This window comes from Onychomys torridus, chromosome 17 (assembly GCF_903995425.1).
Source record: "Onychomys torridus chromosome 17, mOncTor1.1, whole genome shotgun sequence".
Classification (NCBI taxonomy): domain Eukaryota; kingdom Metazoa; phylum Chordata; class Mammalia; order Rodentia; family Cricetidae; genus Onychomys; species Onychomys torridus.
In genome coordinates this window covers 53,958,797-53,986,758 of record NC_050459.1, presented here as the reverse complement: position 1 = coordinate 53,986,758, position 27,962 = coordinate 53,958,797, and the positions used below count along the sequence as shown (strand labels likewise).

The 27,962-nt window shown below is 40.9% G+C and overlaps 1 protein-coding gene across 1 annotated transcript in view; it reads left to right on the top strand.

Moving 5' to 3' along the window:
• The window catches only part of Palld (palladin, cytoskeletal associated protein), a 411,174-nt gene that overhangs the window by 14,350 nt on the left and 368,862 nt on the right, over positions 1-27,962 (top strand). Inside the window, exon 2 of the mRNA XM_036166695.1 lies at positions 4,881-5,887. Coding sequence (XP_036022588.1) covers positions 4,959-5,887 — 929 coding nt within the window. The 5' untranslated portion in view covers positions 4,881-4,958. The remainder of the gene's footprint in view (positions 1-4,880; positions 5,888-27,962) is intronic.

Genomic DNA, 27,962 nt, shown 5'->3' with positions numbered 1-27,962 from the left:
TCTCAAGTGTGTCACTTCAAGAATCAAAATCTTGTTTCAATAATCTACTTGGATTGTAGCATGAATCTTAAAGAGTCTTATTATTGAAAACAAACCTGGAGCCAGGTATTGGGGTGAATGCTGGAAGATCATAGAAGCAGAACAAGCCACAGCTACCTCACTTTGTCAGTTCCTCAGCTGATCCTGTTTTCTCAGACTGGAAGCCTCTGTGTCCTTATCCAAATGAATCTCAGCTGAACTATGCTGCTCAAAAACCTTAAAGCTTAACCAGGCTAGTTTCTGGTCCTCACGCCTTATATACCTTTCTGCTTTCTGCCATCACTTCCTGGGATTAAAGGCTCTTGTTACCATGTCTAGCTGTTTCCAGTGTGGCTTTGAACTCACGGAGATCCAGAGGATTAAAGGCATGTGTGCCACCATTTTCTGGCCTCTGTATCTAGTGGCTGTTTTTGTTCTCTGTGACCCCAGATAAGTTTATTAGGGTGCACAATATTTTAGGGGAACACAATATCACCACACTTGGATTTTTGTCTTGGTTTGTTCTCTTGTGGTAGACAATCTCTTCTAGTTCCAAGCTCAATATTTTAAATAAAATCGTTTTTCCCACAGACCATAACCATATTGACTTCTCTTCCAAGGAAAAAGAAAATATCAAAGATACAAAAATACAATCTATTTTGCCTTTGTACATGTCTTAGTTACTGTTCTGTGGCTATGATCAAACACCATGACCAAGGAACTTGGAGAGGAAAGTATTTATTCCTCTTACACTTTCAGGTGTAAGTCAACACAGGAATTCAACCAGGGCAGAAACCTAGAGGAAGGAGCTGATGCAGAGCCCATGGAGGGGTGCTGCTTACTGGCTTGCTCCTCTTGGCTTCCTCAGCCTGCTTGCTTATAGAACCCAGGACCAACAGTGGTCTGAACCCACCCAGATCAATCGCAATTAAGAAAATGCTCTACAGGCTTGCCTACAGCTAGATCTTAAGGAGGCATTGCCTCAACTGAGCCTCCCTCCTCTCCTATAATTCTAACTACATGTATCAAGATGACATAGAACTAGCCAGCACAGTGCCCAAGCATACTTTTAGCCCAAGATTTTCTCCCTTCCAATCTTCTTGGATCTCCTAGATTCACATTGTTTGATATTGCTCTTCCTGACAGTAAGAGCTGAGTGTGCCCAAATGTTATCAAAAACACTTGATGATCATACTTAGGAGCTTTGTGCTGAACAAACCAACCTGACTTCTCAGGACAGACGATAAATGGCTCCTAAATAATTAGGTATTTGAGATTCTCTGGGTGGGCTCTGCTGCTAGACATTTGTTTCCTCAGGGATCTATGCCTTGCATTATCTTTAGGCAAGCTTATAAATCTTTACGGTTACATTGTAGAAATCTGTTGGCAATGCAAATTATACTTGTTCACAGATACACAAATTATTTTAGGAGTGAAAATACACTGGCTTGTTTTCTGTATGAATCCAAACAAGTATTTTATTGTTCTATCGATATTAACCAGTTGCAAGTCCACCAACAAATTTAAGCATTCATAATCACTTGCATATATGTCTAGTCTTCAGCGCTTTCTTTGAAGTGGTTGTAAACTCTTAATGGTTTCATCATTCATTAGCTAAATAAAATCTTACATGCATATTTGTTTTATGCTTGGTTATTTTGCCGTGATTCTGTCATCTCAAAATTATAGTTTAACTGCCTGCTGCTCATAAACAAAATACATTTACATATTCAAAGTGGACTGAACATAAACTTTCTCCATGAAGAGAACAATTAAGATGATTCCATCCTGTAGTACAGACAAGACAAAGGACCTAGAGCAGTGGTTCTCGACCTTCCTAATGCTGAGATGCTTTAACACAGCTCCTCAAGTTGTAGTGGCCTCCACAACCATGAAATTATTTTGTTGCTACTTCATAACTGTAATATTGCTACGCTAGTGTTATGAATGGTAATATAAGTATTTAAAATGCAGGATATCTGATATGCAGCCACCAAAGGGGTCATGACCCACAGTTCAAGAACCACTGAACTAGAGTAACATGGCATTGATAAAAAGAGTCCAATGATAAGAGGACTTGCTCAGTTTTAGGATTTGCTCAGCTATCAAAGTTAGATGTCTCAGAAATTCCAGTGTCTCAAACCACTTCAGAAAACCTGGAAATTCTCTGGAGAGTAGCTGATATCTACTCTTCCTAGGAGGTTCAGAGAAATTGGAGTTTGTTGTCAACGGAGGATGGCAACACCAGAGACAGATGCACATGCTGGGGAAGATGGGATGGCAGGTAGCAGCATTCCTTCTACCCAGAATCTCTTTATATTTGGGCCATCAGTTAGAAGGTATTGCCCACTGTTGGGTCTTCCTCAGTCAGTTAATCTTCTCAGTAAACACCTACAGATAGGCTTAGAGGTGTGTGAGGTGTGTGACCTGGGTAATTCCCAATTCTATCAAGTTGACCATGAAGATTAATCATCAGGATGTCCTCTGAGGTCAGATTTCTTAGATGGAAAGGTGCTTCAATAGTATTGGCCCAGTTCATGCCTCATTAGACACATTTCTGGGGGATATCCCTCCAGGTTACTACTGGCAAACCTTACAAGGTTGAAGTTCACCATGTAGCTTCCTTTGGTGACTTCTAAACTCAATTGTGAAGGAAAGATTACTTTGGGGACGTTCCAGCCTTCCCTTTTATGATTCTATAAGCAACATGCAGGAAAAAAATCAGAGTGACAGGAGCCCCATTGCTTCAGAATGAGTGAAAAGAGAATTTAAACTGATGTCCCAGATATTGAGGTACCCTTTGTGGTATTCTGATGATATTCTGAGAATAATGTCTTATATGTCCTTTAAGACAAGGCTACACTCCCCCATTACTGCTAGGCACCTTTCAACTTTCTTTTGAAGCGCCACCAAATTTTTCTATTAACTTCATGTCATTGGTTTAATGACTTCGTGTTTTCCACTTTATTACCCCATGTGACATTTTAATTCTGGAATGGAATGACTATGTCATGATTCTGGGTCAAGAGGCAGTCAGCAAACATCACCCTCTGGAGTTAATCCACCCTACTGGTATTTTATGTACAAAACTGAAATGTGAATTTTTTTTCACTGAAAAACAAAAACCCTTAGGGGCACAATCATCTATTATGGCTCAGTGGCTAAGAGTCTTTACTGACCTTTCAGAAGACTCTAGTTGGACACCAGTATAGGGTGGTTCACAACCCCAATAACTTTAGCTATAAAGAATCTGACACCTTATTCTAGCCAATCAGGGCACTGAGCGCGCGCGCACGTGCACGCACACACACACACACACACACACACACACACACACACACAATAAGTAAATAAGTAAATAAATAAATAAATAAAATCCTTTAAAAATAATCCAAAGGCCAGACATTATATATCTCTATAATCCCAACTCCTTTGGTAGGCTGAGGCTGGAGAAATGAAAATCCCAGGCCAGCCTGGATTACATAGTTGGACAAGTCTCCAAATAAAAAATAAACAAAAGTATTAGCTATAACTTTTAAAGATTAACATTTAAGTATCAGTATCCACAAATAAGGTCTGTGGGCATAGTCATGCTTGTCCATTTTTGTATCATCTGTGGCTGGTTTCATGCTAGCATGCCAGTTAGTATATACCAGGGGTGCTGCAGTCACAACGTTTAAAACACAATCCATTCATTCAGCCCATACCTTGAGGGGACAGTTTGGGAATACTTAGTATGGAGCACACGCACACTTTCAGCACCTGGAAGTCAGTGAATGTTGCTGTCTGTTAAAATAATGTTGGCTGAACAAATATAAGCGAAGATAACTGCACACAAAGAAAGGGTGGGACAATTTATTGAGACACAAATAAAAAATACATCAGAAGTTATAAACACACAAATATTTGATCTTTCCATTTATCCTTATTACAAGAATGAAAATTGAAGTTGCTCAGTTGTCCTTTGTGGAGTAGGTCCATATGAGCAAAGTCAGTGTGCTGATTACACTTGACACAAACCAGAGTCCCCTTCGGAAGAGCAACCTCCAGGGAGAAAGTGACTCCGTCAGATTGGCCTGTGGCCATGTCTGTGGTCATTTTCTTGTTGTATGACTGATGTGAAAAGGCTTAGCCCGCTGTCGGTGGTGCTACAACTGGGCAGGTGGTCCTGAGTTGTGTAAAAGAGTGAGCCAAGCAAGCCATGGAGAGCAAGTCAGCAAGCAGCATTCCTTCACAGTCTCTGCTTCGGTTCCTGCCTCCAGGTTCCTGCTTGAGGCTCTGCCCTTGGCTTCCCCACATGATGGCTTTGACTTCCCCATATTGCTTCTGCTCATAGTGTTTATCTCAGCCACAGAAGCCAAACTAGGACAGTCAGAGTTACTGTTATTGTCAAGCACTTATCTGAAAGCATTGCTGAAATGAGACCACTGATGAGTTATGTGATGAGTGAGGAATATGTGTAAGCTGTGTGCCTGCGGAATACCTCATCTTCTTAAATCATTTGCAATGCTTTGTGTTCACTTGCAGGGTATATGTTAACCTGAAATTACAAACCATGCCAGGCATTGTTAATCCACGCCTTTAGGTCTGAGACCTGGCAGCGAGACAGGAAGAGACAGGAAGATTGTGGGTTCGAGTCCAGGCTGAGCTGCACAGCAAGATACTATCTCAAAAAGCAAAAATAAATAATTTATTAGTTGTAAAGACATGAGTGTTTGACCATTCTTCCAATTTGCGGGCTAAAAAAAAAAATTGTTATATTGGTTCACCTTAATGCTTCTTCCGATTGATTGTTACTGGTGATATAAAACAAATCAGGGAGGGATTCTCAGCACTGATGGAGATTCTGCATTGTCTTTCAGAAAGCAAGAACACGGGTTTCCTGTGTCTCCCTCCAGCCTTCCTACTACAAGCAACGAGTGTGTAGAGACCGCTCAAATATGTCAGAGACTTCCTCACACGACTCCTTCTATGATTCCTTATCAGACATGCAGGAAGAGGGCAAAAGTGCTGACTTCTTCCCAGGGCTCTCTGCTTTTCTCAGTCAGGAAGAAATAAACAAAAGTCTTGACTTGGCCCGCAGAGCTATAGACAACTCTGAACCTGAAGATTTTGACTCAGAAAAGGAGATCTCACAGATTTTCAGCCAATCTCCTGTAAGCCTCTGCGAAACTCCTTCCCACGAGGAGACCAAATCCAGCGAGCAGAGTCCCACGGAAGGACCTCAGCACAACAGGCCAGCACCTGTGCAGCCTCTGGCAGGAGAGCAAGCTGAAGGGATCACTTCCCCGGCTTCAAGAAGGAAACCTGCAGTATCACCCCTGCTGGCCAGTCCCAGCTACATCCGGAGCCTCCGCAAGGCTGAAAAACGAGGTGCAAAAATTCCCAACCCAAATGCAAAGCCCAAAGCTGCCCAGCCAAGCAAAGCCGGCCCCCAGGGCCAACTGTGCGACAAGGCGGCTAGTTTCATTGAGGAACTGACATCCATATTTAGAGAGGCAGCCAAGCCAAGAAACAGGAGTCCAAATGGTGAGTCCTCATCACCAGACAGTGGGTATCTGTCTCCTAAAAATCAGCCATCAACTCTGATGAGTGCCTCAGCCAGCCAGAGCCCCACTGGAGATCAGCTAGACCAACAGGAGATGGTAGCAGAGGTCAAGCTATCCCAGGGCAGCCTCTGCTACCAGGCCCATCAGAGTCCCGAAGAGGCCTTGCCACACACCCACATCCCTCACCCACAGCCGCAGAAAGCCCGCAACTTGTCCTCTGCACCTCGGTTCATCCAGAAGCTGAGGAGCCAAGAAGTCGCCGAAGGAAGCAGAGTTTATCTGGAGTGCCGAGTCACAGGAAACCCAACTCCCCGAGTCAGGTAAGAACTCTTTTCACATAAAGGTTGGGTGATTTTGTTGACTTCTGGTGTTACTTCAGGGAGAGGAGGGGTGAGATCTTGCATTGCTAGTCCTCTGGTTTCTGCAGTAGAATTTTCTCGACCACTTGCCAGACAAAAGCAAACCAAATAGCCAGCAACCATGTGTCCCTCGTGGGATGGATGTTGCTGTTGCCAGGGGCCAATTTGTGTACTCCAAGAAAAGCCAATGGGCTTGAGGAGGCAGTGAGATCAGAGGAGTTTGGATTTCACAGAACCTACGGAGTGTAAAATGGGAAAATGATTTATCAAAGTATGGAGAAAAGTATGGTTTGGGGTCATGAGTCACTGAAGAAGGTAAAAATTAATTCCAAGGCTAGAATTTACCCAGAGGTGCAGAGATGAAAGTGTACGGAGACCCAGCAGAGATGAACCCACATAGACATCAGTCCAAGGCATGGACCCGAATGCCCTACTAAGAACAAACACTACACTCGCATCTCCGAAGCGATGCAGCCAGAGTGGGTAGAATTTCTGTATGGAAGAACAGTAAACCGAGTGTAAAACACGGCTGAGCTTCGTTCTGGACACCAGAACAGAGCCCAGCCAGAGATGACAGTGAGTTTGAGCGCAGGCCTAGCGTCCAAAAAGCCTCACACCATGTCCATTATCCTTTCTATAAACTCTTCCTTTTAAATTACAGGATGTATACCTTCTCCTGTGCAAAAAAAGTTTAGGAAAAGAACCTTAGATTCATATTGCAGGGCTTATAATCAGAAGTCTTCCTTGGACTCTTTCTGTCCCTTAAATCAAGACACTTTGGGGACTCAGTGTCTCCATCTGTGATATGGAACATGTAATAAGAAGTCACGTTCTACTTTATGATGGTTGAATTAAATAATATATAAAATAATAACCAATTACTGTGGCTTTGCACCTACTGTTACGTGGCCTCATTGTTATATCTCCTTTCTTAATTGTAAGTCAGGATTAGACTATGAAAAGCATTCGTTGACTTATTTGAATGTTTTTGCCTAACTATGTGAATGTGTAAAAGCAAATTCAAATAATTTTATTTGGAAAAATAATGAAGTAGACAAGGGTCAAAACAGACTTTATATTGTGGACTTTTCTCTGTGTGTGCATGCTCATGCACACATCGCTGGCATTGATTTCTTACTTCACAATCATTGCTCAGAACAAAGCGTTGGTGTTATTTACCTGCAAATTTGGTGTCCATTTTTACTGTAATGTTTGCTATTTTAAAGAAACTGACAGCAGGGGGCAGTACAAACCTTCTTAATGTGTTTACGTGGTGGGTCTGTAGTCTGCGTTTATGTATTTTCCACAGCAGTTTGTTTCTTTCAGATTCTACTTCAATTTTTGAAAAACCTATCAGTTTTAGGACCAAATAATCATTGAGAAATACATCCATATGAGATTCAAAACACTGCGACTGGTTTTGAAGCTATATGGTCCAATTTACATGCATGTCCAAAAGAGCCTCTCCCAAAGGTAATAGAGACATTTCCAAACTGACCAAAACCAAAGGACTCAATCAAATGAGCAGGTCATGAGTATGTGTTAAAGTTCACTTAGTCACTTGATAACTCTAATGGAACATCAAATTCATGCCTGGGATTCTTGGGATGGGGGATTTTCTGGGTTTAGACATTAAGTTAGTTAGTAGAACAGTATCATCAATGATTTTTCTCAAGTCATCCCCCAGTGTACCAAAACCAATGAGCAATGTTCATTAGATGTGGCAAACTGTCTCTTTCTGCAATCATTAAATCTTTGGTAAAATGTCACATTGCCCATTGTTCAGTTAGCTGATCATTTTGTATCCTTTAGAGTTCATTTTTATTTTATTTTGCTTTCAGAAGAGTATAAATGCACAATGAGATAGGATGTTCTGTTTTAATTCCTGTTCTAGGGATTGTGATCATTTTGATCATGTATTTGGAAGTACTCCAAGCTCATTAAACTTTATTGACCACATGAGACATACGATGGTCTTGATGGAAAATCTTCTGTGTAAGGAAGGCTATTTTGTGTAAGGAAGAAAACCTTTAATAAAAAGTGCTCACAATGGGACATTGGAACCTGGCTCAACTTGCATCAGTCTGGGATACTGACCTATATATTAGTAAGACCTAGTGGGTTGGCAGGGCACCTTCTCAGGATCCAGAAGTAGCTGATTGTCTACTTGGGAAATAGAAGGGGGTGTCAAGGAATCTGAAGCAATCAATGGGCAAAATCCCAAAAGATACTGATTGCTGAATGCACAGGCACATTGTATGGAGTTGTTGGCAGCTATCCTGGGAGGGGATAGGGTGTAGCTGGGTGGCAGACCAGTGGAAAGAATGCACCGTTGGCTGATATGGCAGCAGGTGCCAGGATCCAGAGGTCAAGGCTAGAGCACAGTGAGAAACTTGAATTGTCAATAGTATGAGCAAGTGGACAGCAAGAGCATGGCTCTAGAAGGACACAAGATGTGTGCAAGGAATAAACATTCAGTCCTGATGAAATGAGGCAGAAATTTAGCACCTTTGTGCCTTCGTGCTGGGGTCAGAATAAGGAAACAGCTTGCTACAGTGATGTAGCTAGGCTATAGAGCTGCTAGCTAGAGATCTTTAAATAAGGCCTAAATAGAGACTGCTCCAAACCCCTGGGCCAGATGTGGTTGTACCAGCCTTTAATGCCAGCACTGGAAAGCAGAGGCAGGTAGATGTCTTTTGAGTTCAAAGCCAGACTTGCCTAAAGAGTGAGTATCAGGGGGTTGGGGATTTAGCTCAGTGGTAGAGTGCTTACCTAGCAAACGCAAGGCCCTGGGTTCAGTCCTCAGCTCCGGAGGGGGGAAAAAGAAAAGACAAACTAAGAGTGAGTTTCAGGCATGTCAGGGCTATATGATGAGACTCTGTATTAAAATACAAAACAGAAGAAACCCGTGAGCATTATCAAACTGATAAATTTGGTAAAGCAGACCCAGCTAAGAGGGGGAGCGAGAGGAACAACAACGAGAATCCAGACACTCATTTCAAGATGTTCCTACTGCAAACACAAACGCTCTCTCACCGCTACAAATGTCACAAAGGAGACCTGAAGTGGTGCATTTTCTCTCCCGTGTTCTTGCATATCTAGGAAGATCTCAGCAAGGAAAGGAAAGAGACGATATGTGTAAGTGGGATTTAAATGGCACATAAATTGTTTGTTAGCAATTTTAACTTAAAAATTTGAAAGGTGTCTTTTCGTTTATGTATTTGTGTGTGTGTGCTTATGCCTCAGGGTATGGGTCTGTGTGAATGTATGTGCGTGCGCGCATGCGCGTGCGTGTGCGCGTGTGTGTGCGTGCACGTGCGCGCGTGTGCGTGCGTGTGCATGTGCGTGTGTGTGTGTGTGTGTGTGTGTGTGTGTGTGTGTGTGTGTGTTGCCCCTAGAGGCCAAAAGAAGGCATTAAAGACTTCTGTCAGCCATCTGATGGGATCTGAATTCTGGTGCTCCTGATTGAGCAGCAAGCACTTTTAACCTCTGAGTGGTCTCTCCAGTCTCATACAAGTTGGACAGTTACATCATCAGTTTCTCTATTTACATCCTGTCTTAATGGCCCCTTTTTTCGGCCTTCAGAGGAGCTTAGGGGCAGGGCACCCAACACCAATTACCTTCCATCATTCTCTGCCCTTAACTTTTGAATGGCTAAGTAGTCCATGACACCAGGTTGTGGTACGTGCCTATTATCCCAACATTGGAAGATAGAGGCAGAACACTCTGGAGTCTTAGGTCAGCCTGAGCTACATAGCAAAATCTAGTCTCAAAATGATTCTTCGTATTATAAAAGTTAGTTCTCCTCCTCTTCTTCCTCATCCTGTTTCTTCTTCTTCTCCTTCTCTTCCTCCTCCTCCTCCTCCTCCTCCTCCTCCTCCTCCTCCTTCTTCTTCTTCTTCTTCTTCTTCTGAGACAGAGTAGCCTTGGCTGGCCTGGAACTCACTATGTAGGACTATGTAGGACCATACTGGCCTCAAACTCACAGAGATCTGTCTTCTTCTGTTTCTGTAGATCTGGGATTACATGCCTGGCTTACTTTCTGCTTTTAAAATGATGTTTAATGACAATCGTGTCTTTTAAACCACTTAATTTTAAGAAGCCTAAGATACAAAACTATATGATAATGAATCAAGTAATTAAAACTGGTTAATTAATCACAGGGCCTGGAATGTCAGCCAGGTGTTCTTATTCCTTATCCTGTGGTCTGGGTCCATAAGAAGGCCTCACCAGTGAAAGGCTGTTTCAGGCTCACTGACAACCTCTAGAAGTAGAAGTGAGGGGAACACCATGTTTAAAAATCGAGTCATGGCTGAGGATCTCTGCATCCACTTCCACAACTCAATTTTTAAACATGGTGTTCCCCTCACTTCTACTTCTGGAGGTTGTCCAGTTGTCGAGAAAGAGGAGGGACTGTAAGAGCGTGAATTGTTGAGACCAAGAATGGAAAAAGCACAGGGACAAATAGCCAAACGAATGGAAGCACATGAATTATGAACCAAAGGCTGTGGAGCCCCCAGCTGGAGCAGGCCCTCTGGATAAGTGAGACAATTGAATAGCTTGAACTGTTTGGGAGGCACCCAGGCAGTGGAACAGGGACCTATCCTTAGTGCATGAGCTGGCTGTTTGGAACCTTGGGCTTACACAGGGACACTTTGCTCAGCCTGGAAGGAGGGGATTGGACCTGCCTGTACTGAATCCACCAGGTTGAATTGAATCCCCAGGGGAGTCTTGGCCCTGGAGGAGTTGAGAATGGAGGGGAGGGGGTGGGGGGAAGGTGGGGAGGACAGGGGAACCCATGGCTGATGTGTAAAATTAAAACACATAATAATAATAATAATAATAATAATAATAATAATAATAATATAAAAAATCGAGTCATGGAAGAAATCACGTTCCCAATATTTTCAAAAAATGCAAGTGTGATATTGCTAGAATATTTTCTACATAAAGAAAGCCACTGTTCTTCATGCCTGCACCTCCTTTTCTTCAATACATTAACAATCATTAGTCAACATAAACTTTAAAAGAGTGTGCATATTCTCCACTTAGTAGCTGTAAAGAAAGCTAAGCCTTCAAGTTATGAACAGTGGCCTGTATATGTTCATGTTCAGATAACTGTAAGGTAGATGTATACATATATGGAAAGGGAAACTACTTTCAAACAGGGTTTCTATTGCTGTGAAGAGACACCATGATCATGGCAACTCTTACAAAGGAAAACATTTAATTGGGGTGGCCTACAGTTTCAGAGGTTTAGTCCCTTTTCATCATGATGGGACATGGCAGCATACAGGCAGACATGGTGCTGGAGAAGAGCTGAGAGTTAAACATCTTGATCTGCAATCAGCAGAAGGAATCTGTGTCCACGCTGGGTATAGTTTAAGCATAGAAGACCTCAAAGCCCGCCTACATAGTGATATACTTTCTCCAATAAGGCCACACCTACTCAAACAAGGCTACATATCCTAATACTGGCAATCCCTATGAGCTTATGGGGGCCAATTACATTCAAACACCACAAACATTTACCTACTGCAGTAAAAAGCAATCCAGCACATGCTTTAATATTCCAGATGTACTTCCTCATAACTGATGCCTATTAGATCATCCTTATTAGCCCTGTAAAGTTTTATTTAACATACACAATTATGATTAATTAAATTCTTTCTTTTTAAAATTAAAACTCATCACCTCCAGTTCCTCCAAGTAATTTACATGAACAAGACCTGGATCCTTATCAAAAGCCAAAGTAACAAGATTATTCATATGAAATCCATGCAACAATGTCTATGGCTATCCCCATTCCCTCAAGAACAATCACAAATATATACCATGGATCTTTAGCTTAGTAAGGGGAACCAGCCCATTTGTGGACAGTGATGGTTGGGAAAAAAAAATATAGCAATCACACCATTAGCCAGTGGGTTATAAAGGTGAATATACATATAAAGGCAGCAATATACCACCAGATTACCAAAATGAAAATAATTTGACAATTACATCTGTTGTTACTACAGTATGAAACATAGTTACAAATAATTTGGAGTACAATTTTGAGATAACCAGTGAGTTTAAGATGTACAAACATAAAAACTTCTCTATAACATCTCTGTAGATATTTAACCATATCAAAGTAAAATGTCAAAAATTTCTTTCTGGAAGTTTAAGAAAACAATATTGATTCACCCTTGGCTCCTCTTGTTCTCACAACCCATCTCCAGTCCACCCAACAACCCAGTTGCTTCTCCCCTTTAAATCTCCAAAATCTGATTCTTCATTCCATCGTTTCTAGTGTTCCCTGGTCCAAGTCTTCATCCCTTCTTGCAGACACTTGCACTACGCACTAATAGACTTTTGTGGGTTTACATGTATTTATCAGTCTACACGATGCCCACCATAGTTCTTTTTAATGAAATTGTCATCACAGCATTGCATACAGTGATTTCCTATCTCACAAGGAATCAAATATACTCTCCGGGCAGGCACTGATAAGGCATCTCCTCTTTTATTCATCCCCTATACCTTGTCATTTGACTCTTCAGACACCAGGGCACTTCTGAGACCTCAAAGCTCCTCCAACAAAGCCACGCCTACCCCAACAGGCCACACCTCCTTACAGTGACACTCCCTATGGAACTATGGGAGCCATTTTTTTCAAATCACCACAGAAGTACATACTGGCTCAGTTAGCAGAGTACTTGATTACCATGCACAAAGCCCAGGGTTTGGTTCCCCAGAACTGGAAGAAAAACAAAATCATGACAAAGAACTATAATCCAGACACTCAGGCAGTGGAAGCAGGAAGATTTTAAAAGTCATCTTGGCTACAGAAGGAGATTGAGGCCAGCTTGGGCCACATGTGTACATACACCTTGCATGAATAAATATTTTCCTTAAAGTTACTGTTTAAGACACCATCTTAGACCTGCTGAAGTATAAGAACACAGAGTAGCACACAAGAATGTTGAATGCTACAGTAAATACTGCATGACAGAGACAAAGAAACAAGAGGCTCCAGTTGTGTCTGCAATATTTTGTATCTAAAAATGAGTGAGTTGCTATTTTTAATGCATAATATTGATGAAAACTTTCATTTTCCTTTATTATCTGTACTATGTATGCACTGATACTCTGCATGACATAGTCCAGAAAAACGACCCAGAAGAGCCAGGTACATATAGCTCAGTGATAAAGCATCTGCCCAGCACACTCAAGGCCCTGGGTTCAATCCAAACACCAGAAGAAAATGTCATGAAAATGTTTTGTTGTCTAACAACATGACTTGGAAAGGTTGGATAGTAGCCATTTTCCATTATAAATTGTTAACCAATTTTAAAACCATATTTTGTTTTGATTTTTGTCATGTTCCATTAAAATATTATGCATTCAGTCTCATGCCAAAGGCCTTTTATGGTATAGTCTACACATGTTATTGGCTACAGAAGATTCAAAGAGAAAGTCAACGTTAAGACACTTGCATTTACACACACACACACACACACACACACACACACACACACCACACACACACCATGTATCTTTATACAACTAACCAAATTAAATCTACAGTCTAAGACTTGCCCATCACCACCCCCCAGTTCAAATGTTTCCCATTAATCCGTCATTTGGATTAGAGCAAGCATAAAGTAGGACAAAATCCGTAAAAAACAAAAACCAACATTGTGTTTCCTCCTCTACCCAGTTAAACCTAAGTTTCTTACTCTTTTGTCATTATTTTAAATCTTTTTTTCCTTCTTCATATGTCCTTGTTGATTGAAAATAATAAGGCCTTTCTGTTTTGCAGAGGACAATGAATGTTCCCCAGAGCATCAAATTACTGTCGAAAGAAATCAAAAGATGTGAGCAGCAGAGTAGTGCCTTTCAGATGCAGAAATTGAGGCTTCTCTCTGCTTTCTCCACACACAGTTTCTGTGCCCGAGAGATTAAAGACACATGATCTACCTGATGCTTTGTCCTATCTCCTATCCATCTGTTCTTTCTCAAGCCACGTCTGTCTAATACCTGCCCACTTGGAATTCTCTCTTTAAAACGTTAGCTAATATCTCTCTGATAGTTTAAACAGAGGGCCGTCATTGATGAGACTGTTGAATCTTTTGCCTTAGACCTTAAGAAAATGGAATGGCTTGGTACTGCTGACCCAGGAGATATTGCTCCTGTTTGCTGGAATTGCTGCTGTTGCCTCACCTCCTGTCCTAGGTCTCACTTCCTCTTCAGGGTGTGTGACAAACACATTCATGATACCCATGACAAGCCGCTCAGGCTGCTATTGCTTCAGGGACAGCAAAATGGGTCAGCAGGCAAAGGCATTTAATGTCAGAATTGATGAGATCTAAAGTCATCCCGAGGGCCCAAATGGTAGAAGGACAGAACCAATGCGCATGTGCACATGTGCAGGAATGCATACCCAAATCTACATACAACACTAGATAGATCATGATGATGATAGATGGACAGATAGACAGACAGATAGATAGAGATAAATGAGAGATAAATGGTAGATGATAGATAGATGATAGATTATAGATAGATGATAGATAGTTGTAAAAAATTAAATAAATAAAAGAGCAAGTCTTTGTTCAAGAAGAGTAAGAAATAGTCAAGAATTTTTGTTGGCGAGAACTGTCATTGGTATCAGTCATATATAACAGGGGCCAAATTCGACATTCTCATCAATTATCTGTCAGTGGCCAAGTTTCCATATTTAACAAGAAAGCTAGTAAACAAACACTTAAGTAAATTTACCTAAGAAATAAAAGCATTCATAGATAATTCCTTTAGAATTAAAATTGGACTTGCAAAAAAAAAAAAAAAAAAGTCAGAAAGGCTATAGATTCAAAAGCAAGAGAAATCCTGCTGCACAGTGTATCAGACAGGTCACTTGGTAAGTTTAAGGTTGCATGCCTCAGTGGCCTTCCTAGTGAAATAGAAATAGTGAACTGTAGTTAGAGTTTTCCTGCCTGGCCCAGTCAGGACAAATCTCTCTTACCTGCCAGTCCCACAGTCGCTCAGACCCAACCAAGAAAGCACACAGAAACTTACATTGTTTAGAAACTGTATGGCCGTGGCAGGCTTCTTGTTATCTGCTTCTTCTATCTTAAATTAACCCATTTCTGTTAGTCAATACTTTGCCACATGGCTCATGGCTTACCGGTGTCTTTACATGTTGCTTTTCATGGCGGTGGCTGGCGGTGTCTCTCCCCAGTCTTCTACTTCCCAGAATTCTCTTCTCTCTTGTCCCGCCTATACTTCCTGCCTGGCCACTGGCCAATCAGAACTTTATTTACACAGAGCAATATCCACAGCAGTGAACTGTGTTGGGCCTGTAGTCATACATAAACACATATTAGCATCTCACCTATAAAGTTATTTTTTATGGTTTCTTTGAACCGAATAAACAACTCAGTGGTTAAGAGTGCTTGCTGTATAATCATGAGGACCAAAGTTTTGGTTCCAGCAGCATATAGCAGTAAAGGAGTCCTACCAACACCTGTAAGTCTGGTTCTGATTGATTCAACACTGTCTTCTGGCCTCTGTGTGTGTGCACAAGTGCATTCTCTCTCTCTCTCTCTCTCTCTCTCTCTCTCTCTCTCTCTCTCACACACACACACACGCACCCACGCACGCACGCACGCACGCACGCACGCACACACGCACACAGGCACACAGGCACACACACAGAGGCACACACATATAATTAATTTATCAATTACATCTTTTAAAAATGATTACCTTTATTGCTATTGATTTGGTATAAGCTTACCCATATTCTATCTGCTCAAAAAAAAATCATTGAACTTATTTCCTTTAAAATCTTTGCACTTTAATTTCCTTTTTTTACTGCCATTCACAACAGTATGGAGATAATGGAAAGAGGACACTTAAACATTACAAGACAAACAAGTAGCTTGTAAGAAATACAAATGCGTGCTGAAAGGCGTTTCTGCATCTGTTTTCACAAAGTCCTAAGATTGAATGTCAGGGTCAGAATCCACAATGCTTCCCTGGAGTCATGTTCCCTGGTCTCCTTTGGATTGCTACTTTCTAGCAACTTTTACCTTCCTTGGCCTTTCCTCTCTTTAATGGCCATTGTAGATGGGAATCAAGTTAAGGAAAAGTGATTTCTTCCAATCACCCTCTACCCCATGCTCCTAATGGTCTCCCCACCCTCAGTGCTGTGAAGGTCAGCCATGTATTGTGCCTTACTGTCAACTTGGAAAGCTTTCCAAACCCAGGCCTCTTGTCTATTGTATTCTTGAGGCTGGTTAAATTGTATCTCTACTTCCTCAGCTTGTTTCATAGGTATCTGTTAAATATTTGCTAAGGTCAATTGAGTAGTTTCCCAACACTTTGGCCACTCCTTGTTTTTGTATTCCAATAATTTTAGCAGGAAGAAAACTCTAAAAATAATGTGAGTAACAAATACAGGCTTTTCCCCAGCTAGATGGACTGGCTTTGATTTTGTATACTCGCTAAGTATTATACCATACTGCAAAGTTCTCAAAAGGAGAAGAATGAGCCTTTGGATACTTACTGGCATGAAATTGTTGTTTTATAAGAAGCTGACTGTGAAGTTGCAGTTGCCTTCACAGCCAGAGCTGCTCAAGTTTTCAGATATTTCTGTGGAGTTGATTTAATTTCTTCATGACCTGCTTCTTCATTTGCCCCGGGGCGATACCTCACTACAGAGCAGAGTGTGCAGGTATAATTACAGCAATTACAAGCTCTCTGTAAACACCACATTCTTTTGGCTGTGAGGAGTTACATTCTAAATGTAACTGTGGCAAATAGAATTATGTCTGAACCCCAGTGTAGCATACTGTGTAAAGCAAGATCCAAAACCTATTCTCCTTGGTGTGCTCAAGTGATGTATAGCCATGGGAATACTTTTTTTCCTGCTTAATTGTAGTTCTTTGGGCCACAAAATAGTAATATACTTAATAATCTGCTGGAAGAAGAGTGAGCTACTAGCCACCTGAACACTGACAGAGAAATGTAATTGCAAGTCTTCCCTGGCAGAAAAGCGACTAAACACCAGTGGGAAGGCACCTTGCTCCTTGTTCATGAGTTCAACAAGTGAAGGCTGGCTCTGCATAGTGGCACATGGTCACCACAACCAGTTTCCTCCGGTTCTGTAGTCTTCAGCCCCCAAACACACACCAGGAAATGAGGGTTTTTCCCCCCAAGGGGATAGATAGCATTTAACCTTGTCTGTTAGAATTGGAGACCTGTTTCTAATGAGAGGGAAAGAAGTTTGGGGAAAGGGTTTCTCAGAAATGGAGGAGAATCTTCCAAAAAGAATGTGAAGGGGTGAAGGAGAGAAGACAGAAAAAAAGAACACTAATAAAAAGAAAACTCATATGGGAAGAGAACAGAGTCTTCCTTTAAAAAGGAAGATCTTCAGAATCATTTTGCCAAAATAGAGGTGATCCTAGTCCATGTGTTTCCACAGAGAAGGTTCCAACTGCTCATCTGAGGAGAGAACAATAGATGGGTAGCTGAGGAAGTCTATGGAGATGAAGCAAAAACTGCTTCTGAGTCAGTCTTGATGTCTGACCAAACACAAATCCATATGACCAGTTCTCTGAATCATGTTATGAATTTGATTATGATGAAGGGATCAGTAAAGGCCACTCAGCTTTCTAGAAGAGTAATTTTATGAAGGTATTCATCAAAAGTAAGAGTCATTCAAGGTAAGATTTTACCTAGATACAATCACTCCCATCGAGGGGCCTTGTCATTCCTAGGGAACATGCCAGGACTGTGACCAGCAGAAGCATGGGACACCATTCCAACCCTATTAGACACCACAGTGAAGTCAGGTGGAGAATTATACATACCATAAACTGATAGGAAATTCTTCTTAGACGTTGACTGTCTTCTTAAATCCACAGCTTAGCTCCTTACATTTTTCTTATGGACCTACTGTAGTCAAATCCTCATGAGAGTTGTGTTCCATCTCTCAGCAATCTAAATGGATACAATATTAATAGGCAACATTGCTTGAATACTTACAGATGCCAGAATATCTTTTAAGTCTTCATATTTACCAGTTCACTAAATTCTATAAAGTAGAAACCACCAAGTTACAGACTCTGAGATGTGTATTTTGCTACAGTTAACCTGTGTATAGTCAAAATGCATGTTAAAGAAGAAGGCTTTTATAAAAACTGTCAAATAACAATCAGGATGTGGCTTCTATGGCTTATGCACAGACAAGTTTGCTCACAACTGTCTTTGATCATTTTAGTTATTTGTCTGCTTGATGTTTGTGTGGTTTGGATCTGAAGTACCACTCAGAGGCTCACTAGACAAAGGCTTGTTTGTCAATCTCTGATGTTATTGTTGAGGCAGTGGTAACCTTTAAGAGATGGATCCCAGAGAGGGAAAGTTAGATGGTTGGATGTGCTCCTGAAAAGTCTCTCTCTGCTTCCTACTCACCATGGGTTGAACAGTTTTCTCTATTTAATGCCTCTATCATTTTTGGGAGACTCACTACAGATCCAGAGTAACTGTGGACTGAAATGTCTGGAACTGTGGGCCCAAACATGTTCTCCCTCCTTTAAAGTTCATTTACCTCAAGGAATTTGTCACAACAAACAAAAGCTGACAAATACAGTACCATGTGTTGCTTTTCTTTTTCCTTGATGGTTTATAAAATAATGGCATCTTACAGTGGTTATAGCATGTTAGATTCAGCAAGTGACAAATTTGCTAACTCTATGTTAAAGATAAATAGGACAGGAATAGTTTAGGAAAATTGCCCAATTCCCAGTATTGATAGTTAGAATTCACACCATGCAAACTTTCTCCAGATTTCCTACTTTTCATAGCTGCCCGACACTGCCAAATCAAGCAGAGCGGAGGCTACAGTACTTCTCAGATGTTGGTACCCTGATAAAGTTTGGGTAAGCCTCCGTTCACATTAGAAACATCTCAAGAGGAGCTGTCGATTATTTTTCCAAAAACAACCGCCTATGAATGGCTTCCTTCCATTGCCCCAGACAACATCAAGAAAACACAGACAAGAAAGGCACCATGATCAATGATTTCATGGTCCTCATGAGAAAATGTTGGACTGTGTGAGTTCCCGGCAGACTCAGTAGTGTTGACATGAGGGGGACTCAGCAGCATCTTCCCTGGTAGAACAAGCACCATGGATCCAGCTTGGGAGAACAGGCAACAGAGCTGTGTGTCAGGTCTCTTTCTCTCATAAACAAAGCAGTAATGCCAAGAAGAACAGAATAAATAAGATTTATAATCCAGCATGGCACTGCTTAACTCGTATATTCTGTTGCCAGCATTTTAATTAGAAATGCATTGGCATAGGTTGGCCAGAATCCTGCTACATGGAATTATTCTATGTGCCAAGGATAAGGACAAATCATCGATGCCTATGATAGAGTGCAGAAGGACCCCAGCATCAAGGACAGCATTAGTTCAATGATTGTTGATAGACTTTTGTTACAAAAGGCCATTGTAAAAGCCAGCACAAGATAATCATTTTTATGGAATAAATCATTGTAACCTTGAACACACAGCTACTGGAAGGGAGCATCAGAGTAAAGAAATCATTAGTTTCTGCACTATGCATGAGCATTGTTAGCACAGGAAAAGTTGCTGAGCACATCAGGGCGATTGGTACCCCTCAAGTTAGCCAAAAGATCATCACGTCATATGGTAGTGGTCAGATAAACAAGGAGATTCTCTACAAAATGCTGTCATGTCCCTTTGAGTCAGCTGCACTTACTAGAAGTAGGTACCAATCCTTTGTATGCACTCAGCTTTATAATACCCCAACCAAGTCATTTTTACCCTAGATTTTAACATTTGGGGGAAATTTTTAATAGAAGTCCATTGGAGCCTATGTTGTAAGTAACTCCTTTGTTTGACTATTTCTTAATGGAACACGCTGATGTGCCATGTCAAATTAGAAAGCCATCAGTCTTACTAATTATAGGAAAAACAATAGTTTAAACAACAGGTATTCCACAGGAAAACAACCAGTGGCATCACTCAAGTGTGAGAGCTGTTGTGTTTGGATTGAGCTTTTTCCAAACCCTAACAGGCCATTGCAAGACAAATAATGAATCCATTAACAAGGTGTATCTATCTCACTCCAAATCAAAGTGACTTTATTACCACTATATCATCTATAATATACACCTGCAAGAGTTACACTACCAATTACAAAAACTTAATACATCCCTAGTCTCTTTCATCTATGAGTCCTAAACTCAGAACATTGATTCGTCCATTGTACTATTGCACAATAGCTTTAGCTCTTCGGAATTTGAAGGTGTGTTTCTAACAAGGCCTAAGAAGGGCTCTCTGTCTTCCAGCTGCTTCCCACACACACACACATCAGGTGTCCAGATACTACATTCTCAGAACCCAAGGCTAGCTTAGCCCTTAGCTCCTGGCAATTCAGAGTTTGCTCTGGGTGTTGTCCCCCCACCCCCGGCCCTCCAGCAGCCTCTGGCCTCTATGTGGGGTCTTCCTTACATTCTCAACTGTCACACCTGTGTTTCTCTCCTTCTTTTGATAGGTTTATGGCTTTCAGATTGTGACAAGTCAGAAAAAGATCAAGCCTCACCAAAACCTGTCTTCCATTACAGTGTGCTCAGGTTGAGATGTTCAGTTTTCTCACTCACACCCATGGAATTAGAATAAACTATGATCCAAATGGAAAGAGGTGTTGGTTTATCTTCCCACTCCCTCATATTGGAATTGCAAACAAGTCCTGTTTCCCTGACACTCATTACTGTTGCTTTTGTTCTTCTTTTGTCTTCTTGCCTCACTTTCTTCTGGCAGGGCTGCTCACCCTCTAGGTAGGTTTATAGGAACAGGGCTTGGTTTTCTTCTCATTATCCCAACATAACATATGCCTGAACTCATCACCTGTGCTTCCTGCTCATGGGATTATGAGAAGCAGGGTTAAGATTCTGGCACCTCAGTGTTTTCTCAAGGCCTCCCCTATATGGATATACTTTATCAATCAGATAGAGCAAATGGATCTTAGATGATCAGAGTGGCAGGAGAGGTGACAGTCAGGAGACCAGTGAAGGTTCCAAGGAGGGACTCAGAAAGACACAAGGTGGAGGATTAGAAGTGGATAGCATGACAAACTATTCCAAGAAGAAATGAAAAAGGCAGAGTAGGAGACATTGAAAGCTGGAGACCATGATGACATCTATATCCCAAGTGTTTCCAGACCAAACATGTAAGGAAAAGAAATTAGCAAGTGAGTTTCCCCCTTTGCCAGCTGGTCCTGGCATTCATCTGAGCTATTCCAAAGCATGCGGTTATGCGGTCATGATAACAAACGTTTGACATTGATGTGACAGCAATTATTCTGAAGGGGCATGAGTCATTCTTGAAAAGATGCTAATAGGATTAGGGTAATGAACTTGGGATTGCTTCCTTATGACTCTGATGGGTTTAGGAGGGGATAAAGACAGTGCCTTGTGATGTCTCTTTCCATATGCCTTCATAAAGCCTTTCATAATGGATCAGAAATGAAATTAAAAAAACATCCCTTTGGATCAAGCTGATACAACATTGTATTCAGATTATTAAATCTGAATTCAGTCATGTATTACTTAATAATGGGGATGTACTCTAGGAGACATAATGATTTTGTCATTATGTAAACATCTCAGTGTGTGTTTGTGAAATTCAGATGGCACAGGTCAGTGATTTGATATGCACCTGTTCCATAGGGTCTAGAGAATGGTCTACAACATGTTTGGTTTGGGATGAGTTGTCCATCAAATATAGAACAAGCTAAAGTAAAAGAATAAATATCAAGAGATGGATAGATATCAAAACATCATCCAATCAGGTGCTCCAAACATCCAGCAGAAAGCAACTAAGAAAGACACTATAGGGGAGCCAGCTGGAGCCCCCAATAGGGAGAATACTGGGCAAAGCAGGTGTCCCTTCAGGTGGGTCTCCCACATGAAAATCCAAAGGACAACAGACAAAAATGACAACATCAAATTGAGTGCTCACAGTGTCCAACAGAAATGGACCAGCAAAAATGAGTCAGCTGACTGGAATTCCCCACTGAGAAGGTGCTCTCGGCCTTCCCCATGGTGAGCTTCCCATGCCTGGACTGCTGCCTCCTCTTTCCCAGGCAGGCACTTTCATGGACTGGGGTAAGCAATAGTACGCTCTGTTGGGGATGGTTTACTGTCTAGCTGTTTTCAAGGATAAAACGCTTTTACTCTTGGGCATTTTCCTGCTCCGTGTCCTCCAAGTTAGAGGACCAGCCCCAAACAATAGCCTTGGAGGACACTTTGAATCAAACACGACCAGGTATGACATGGGAAGGGAGCAACTCTAGCTTCCAGAACCAGCTTCTTAATGGGTTTAAACATTTGGCAATTTATCAATATAATGTATATTATAGGCCACTAGATGCAATCATGATATACTAGGCAACTGACAACATAACACGGCATGCCAGTTTGCAGTGAACTTTTTAAAAGAGTCTTCTTTTTAATTCCATGGGTATGTGTGGCTGTCTGTAGGTATGTGCAAGTGAGTGGAAATGTCTGAAGGGGCATCAAATCCTCTAGGAGCTGGAGATACAGGCAGTTATAGCCACATGACAGCATGCATGCTGGAAAATGAACTTGGGTCCTCTGCAAGACTAGTGTGCTCTCTTGACTGCTGAGCCATCTCTCTAGTCCCACAGTGAACTTTAAAAAATACAAATATAAGAAATAACTTGAAAATTACCATAATGGCCTTTAAGATGATTCATCTGGTAAAGGCACTTCTGCCAAGCCTGGCCTGGTGACCTGAGTTCCATCCCCTGGAATCACATAGTGGAAGGAGAGAATGGACTTCCACAAGATGTCCTCTGACCTGTACATAATTGTACACACAAATAAACATTAAAATCCTGGGGTTGTAACATAATTATTGTCGTTATCAGGTAGTAGGTACAACAAGTGATTTCATGTGCTTAGTTGTACACTGATGTCACAGGCAGAGCAGTCATTTGTTTACATAGCATCATCACAAACATGCTGGTAATGCACTGTGCTACATCATGACAAGTGCAATGTCTCTGAGCCACAGAAGTCTTTAACTCATTGTATGGGACCACCATTACATACAAGCAATCTGTGGTCAAGTGAGAGGTTATTGAGCAGGGCATTACTATGTATGGGGGCTCACTTTGGACTCTGAGAGATGAGGGCTGCATAAGTTGAAGGCCATCTTAGGATGCATGCTAAGTTATGGGTACTCTCAAAACAAATTTATCAATCAACCAACCAATATGAGGATCCATAGATTTTTCTCTACTCCTTGCCCCATGATACTCTGACTGATGGGATTCCATAGGTCTCTACAGAGCTGTCTCTTACTCTTCATGCCCTGAGAAGTTCTTCTGTCAAGACTACTGAAGGCTTGTGGTTGTATAGATCCCTGCCAACCCTGAGTGAACCCAAGGAAGTGAGGGGACATTTACTATATCATCTTCCCATGGATTCCCTTGACCCTCTTAGACAATAAAGATCTCCATAAGACACGGTGTGCTTCTCTGTTCACAACACTGCTCTCTTCCTTGATCCTTCTAGAGTTAGGTGTGCTAACAACCCTCCTTAACCTCTGAAATTGTCCCTAATCTCTTATGATTTTCTTATATTCTGGGACTTTTAGATCCAGTTTTTTCATGAAACCCTTATGTGTTAACTGAGTTTTGCTGTCATCTATGACTAGTGGACACTGAAACCAATGTATCCTTCTGATTACACATCCCAGGTTAGAGATGCTGCACCTTTCTTACAGATACAGTGGTGTGATCAATTTCTAAAATGCTTTCTTCTGAAATTGTTGAGGTAAATTCAGAATTGTTCAATGTCAAGTTGTCTGGTTCTAATACTATGAAAGAAAAGAAGGAGGAGGAAGAAAAGGAGACAGAAGAAAAAGAAGGAGATAATGATAATGAGGTGGAGGAGGAGGAAGAAGAGGAGGAAGAGGAGAAGGAAGAAGAAGAAGAAGAAGAAGAAGAAGAAGAAGAAGAAGAAGAAGAAGAAGAAGAAGAGAATCACATTAATGATAAAAATTTAAAAAGGCACTTAATGTCATTTACATAATGTTCTCATTCTTCATTATTCCAGCATCTTCTGTCAATATGAAATGGGATGAATAATCCTGAATTGGGGACTATAGAGACATGGCATTTTATAGTGGACTTTGTATGTTCTAGTTTTCTCAGAAATTCTAAAGAATATGCTATCATTGCTGTATCATCATTTTACAAATGAAGAAACTAAGACTCAAAGGGCATATTTACTGTGCTGTATTTGAATGAGCATGCCTCTCCTAGGCTCATATATTTGAACACTTGGTTCAGAGTTGGTGGAACTGTTGGAGGAGGATTAGGAGGTGTGGTCTTGTTGGAGGAGGTTCGTCACTGGGGGTAGGCTTTGAAGTTTCAAATGACTTACACCATTGCAAGTGCGTCTCTCTCTGCCTGCTGTTTGTAGATCAAGATGTGAACTCTCAGCAGTTCTTTCCACCATGCATTTGTTCCACCATCACAGATTCTAACTTCCAGAAACCATAAGCCCAATTAAACACTTTCTTCTATAAGTTCTCTTGGTCACAGTATTTTGTCACAGTAACAGAAAAGTAACTTACAAACACAATTAAGACTATATCTGAATTGTTAACAACAAAACTTGGTTAATTTATTATCATTGCTGGGGTATACATTTGGATGATCCCCAGCAGACAAACTCAGAATGTATTGATTTAAAGTAACTGACTATTTTCTGACACTCACTAATCTTTGGAGACTACCCACCACAGGCATGCTCATGAACACTTTCTTCTGTCTAATGTAATCTTGGATGAAGAAATCCCCAATGAGGACAGTGAGTAGTGTGGGGTGAGACTGAGATGGGTAATGCAAAGGGCAATAGTTTGAATTGGGAGACAAGAAAAGGAGGTAGGAAGACAAGTCCAGACTAAAGGAAAGGAGAAAGTCCCTGGCAAAATATCAGGAGTGCCATTAATAATTATGTTTTGCCCTTCAAAACTTGACTCCTTTCTTCAGTGAAGTGACTTGCAGGATAAAGCCCAGGCTGGGGAGCCAGAGGAAGAAAGAAAGAGGTCTATCTGTTAAGCACTGAATGATGTGGTACAAGGTTTTAAGAAAGGCATAGTCTTGGTGCATTACTTACTACATGAGGATGGAAACAGGTACATTTTTGCCCCTAGGATCTTAAGCTGGTAAGTCAACATCCTCTGTTCTGCCAACTTTATTAAAAAAACAAGAACAGTCATCTCATAGTCAAAGTTTTGGCATACTTCATTTTCAAAAAAGCCCAAGATCTCACTCAACTGTGGCTCCTCCAGTAGGACACCTTTATAGATATCAAACAATTATCATGAAATCAAATACAGTTAATGCAATTCTAAATCAAGTAATTGCCTACAAAAGTAGTATGTATTGATATCTGGTTTTCAAAATAAACAGTAGATTAAAAAGAAAAATAAATGCTTAAAGAAATCATTGCAGAAGTAAAACACATACTTTCTTCTCCTAAATTACTGGCTCATTTACTTTCATCTTATGTATGGCTGGTGTGCAAGCAATATGTGTAAACTTCTAACTAGTTTCATAATTCTCTACTGTTTCCTATCACTTTTTAACTATACTTTATCCCATCATTGTCATGGTATTCAGGTTCTATGTACAAACAATTGAATATTATCAGAGACTATAAAAATGTTTCAGCAGCTAAGAGCACTTGCTGTGCAATCATGAGAACTAGAGTTTGGATCCCAGGACCAACAAAATAGGCCAGGTGTCACATGCATGCTTGTATTACCAGCTCTGATGGGGTGGAGACAAGAGGATTGATGGAGCTTGCTTTCTCCCAGCCTTGCTGAGAATGTGAACTCCAGGTTTAGGGAGAGACTGTAGCTAGAGTTTTCTCTCCAGGTCCCGCCAAGCCTGGCAGTCTGACAGCCCACTTATAAAATAATCACTCAGATGCTTATATTATTTAATCTGTTTGGCCTAATGGCTGAGGTTTCTTGTTATCTAGTTCTTACATCTTAAATTAACCCATTTCTATTAGTCTATAAGTTGCCACGTGGCTTATGACTTACCAGTACCTTACATCCTCGCTTGTCATGGCGGCGGCTGGCAGTATCTCTCTGCCTCAGCCTTCCACTTCCCAGAATTCTCTTCTCTGCTTGTCCCACCTATACTTCCTGCCTGGCTACTGGCCAATCAGTTAATTATTTATTAACCAATCAGAGTAACACATTTGACATACAGAACATCCCACAGCAAGAGACTATGCCTCAAAGAATAGGTGGAGAGTGATAAAGGAGAATAGTAAATAACCCATTTTGGCCTCTGTGTTTGTGCACAGGTGTGCACACATACTCTCACATACATGTGCATACATTCATATTGACATATATGCACATAAGTAAGTAAGTTATTTGTAAAAGGAGTTGGAAGAAACCTTTGATGTCAATTTAAGAACCATGGGTATATAAGTAATTTGATGGTAATAGGATAAACTCAGCTAACTCTCACTTATCTATTGAAACTAGAAAAGGAGAAATAGCTGATTGTATACTAGACTAGAAGCCTGAGATTATTGTAATCAATATTCTCAACCATCTCACTAAACAAAATATTCTTTGCCTGTAGATTCCTCCAACCTTATTCACTCATTTTGTTATTGAATTTCAGCTATGAAATTCTCAAATTTGTTCTTTGCATGATGAATGATTCTAGAACACTCCATGAAGGTAAAGCTTTGTTAGATACTAGAAGATACAAAGGTGGTGCTCACCACTTCAGTGAACCTAGGATTGTGGGAGACAGACAGACAACATAGATATGTATAAGTAGAAGTTCCTGCCTCTCAAGACAACAATGCAGTTTTCTCCTGTCCTGGCCTGTTTCATAATCTGTAAAGTTCAAAGAATTTCTTCCCCATCCTTCCTCCTCTGTTGGACTCCTTCCTATTTGTACTGTTTTGTTTCTGTACTGCCATGTGTGGACTCAGACACAGAAAGTCAGCATCTCCTTGATTTCCACATTTAAATCCCTTTATTTGCATTTATGAGCCTAATAAAGTTCACAGAAAAGAGTAGAAATAATGGATGAGAAGTCTCCATCACAAAAGTCACTGGTATATAAGTGGGCTATAAGGGTAGATAATCCCAAACGTTACTGACATTACACATAACAATTAATGACTGCTATGCTAGGTGGGATTTCACCAGATTTTCCTGGTTCTAACCTCTCCCAGGTTATGTTCCTCCCTCTCTCTCCAAATCCTCTGCTTCTCAACTTTTACCTTCCTCCTAATTTGCAATAGAAATGTCAAATCCTTTGCCCACTGATGGACAATAGGTTGTCCCCCCCCCCCCCCCGCCCCTTGATGTTTCCAGAAAGGAACTCTTCTGGAAGAAATTCTTGTGCAAACTACCATCATATCTTTGAGACATTCTCCTTTTTGTCACATAACTCTAACTTGAGTCATGCATGAAAAGTACTGGCAAATAACAGTGCTATAATATTAGCGACTGCTTATACAGCAAGATTATACATGTAATTGCAGAACTCTGTGATGAATTGTCTTTCCTTTTTCACACATTTGTCAGGGTGTTGGAAAACAAGAGCACCTTAAGTAATAAAAAAAAATGTACCTAACATGACTAGATGTAAATTTAAACTAATGATGAATTCAGAATAGCTGCCCAAACCAAGAACTTTGTTATTATTTTGCTCAGATGAATTATGGGGCTTCATGTTTTTGGAGAGAATGGAATGGAATCTATCCTAAGGCAGAAGAATGTTATAAAACCAAATTTCTGAGCTGGAACAATGCTGAAAAGTCACTGGGGTAGGTGAGTGTCAGGGAAGGACCATGGATGATGCCATCTACAGTTCTCCTGTCCAAGAGGTGAACTGAATGTATGTTGGCCTAAGACACTCTGACTCAAGTTCACAGATGAAGCA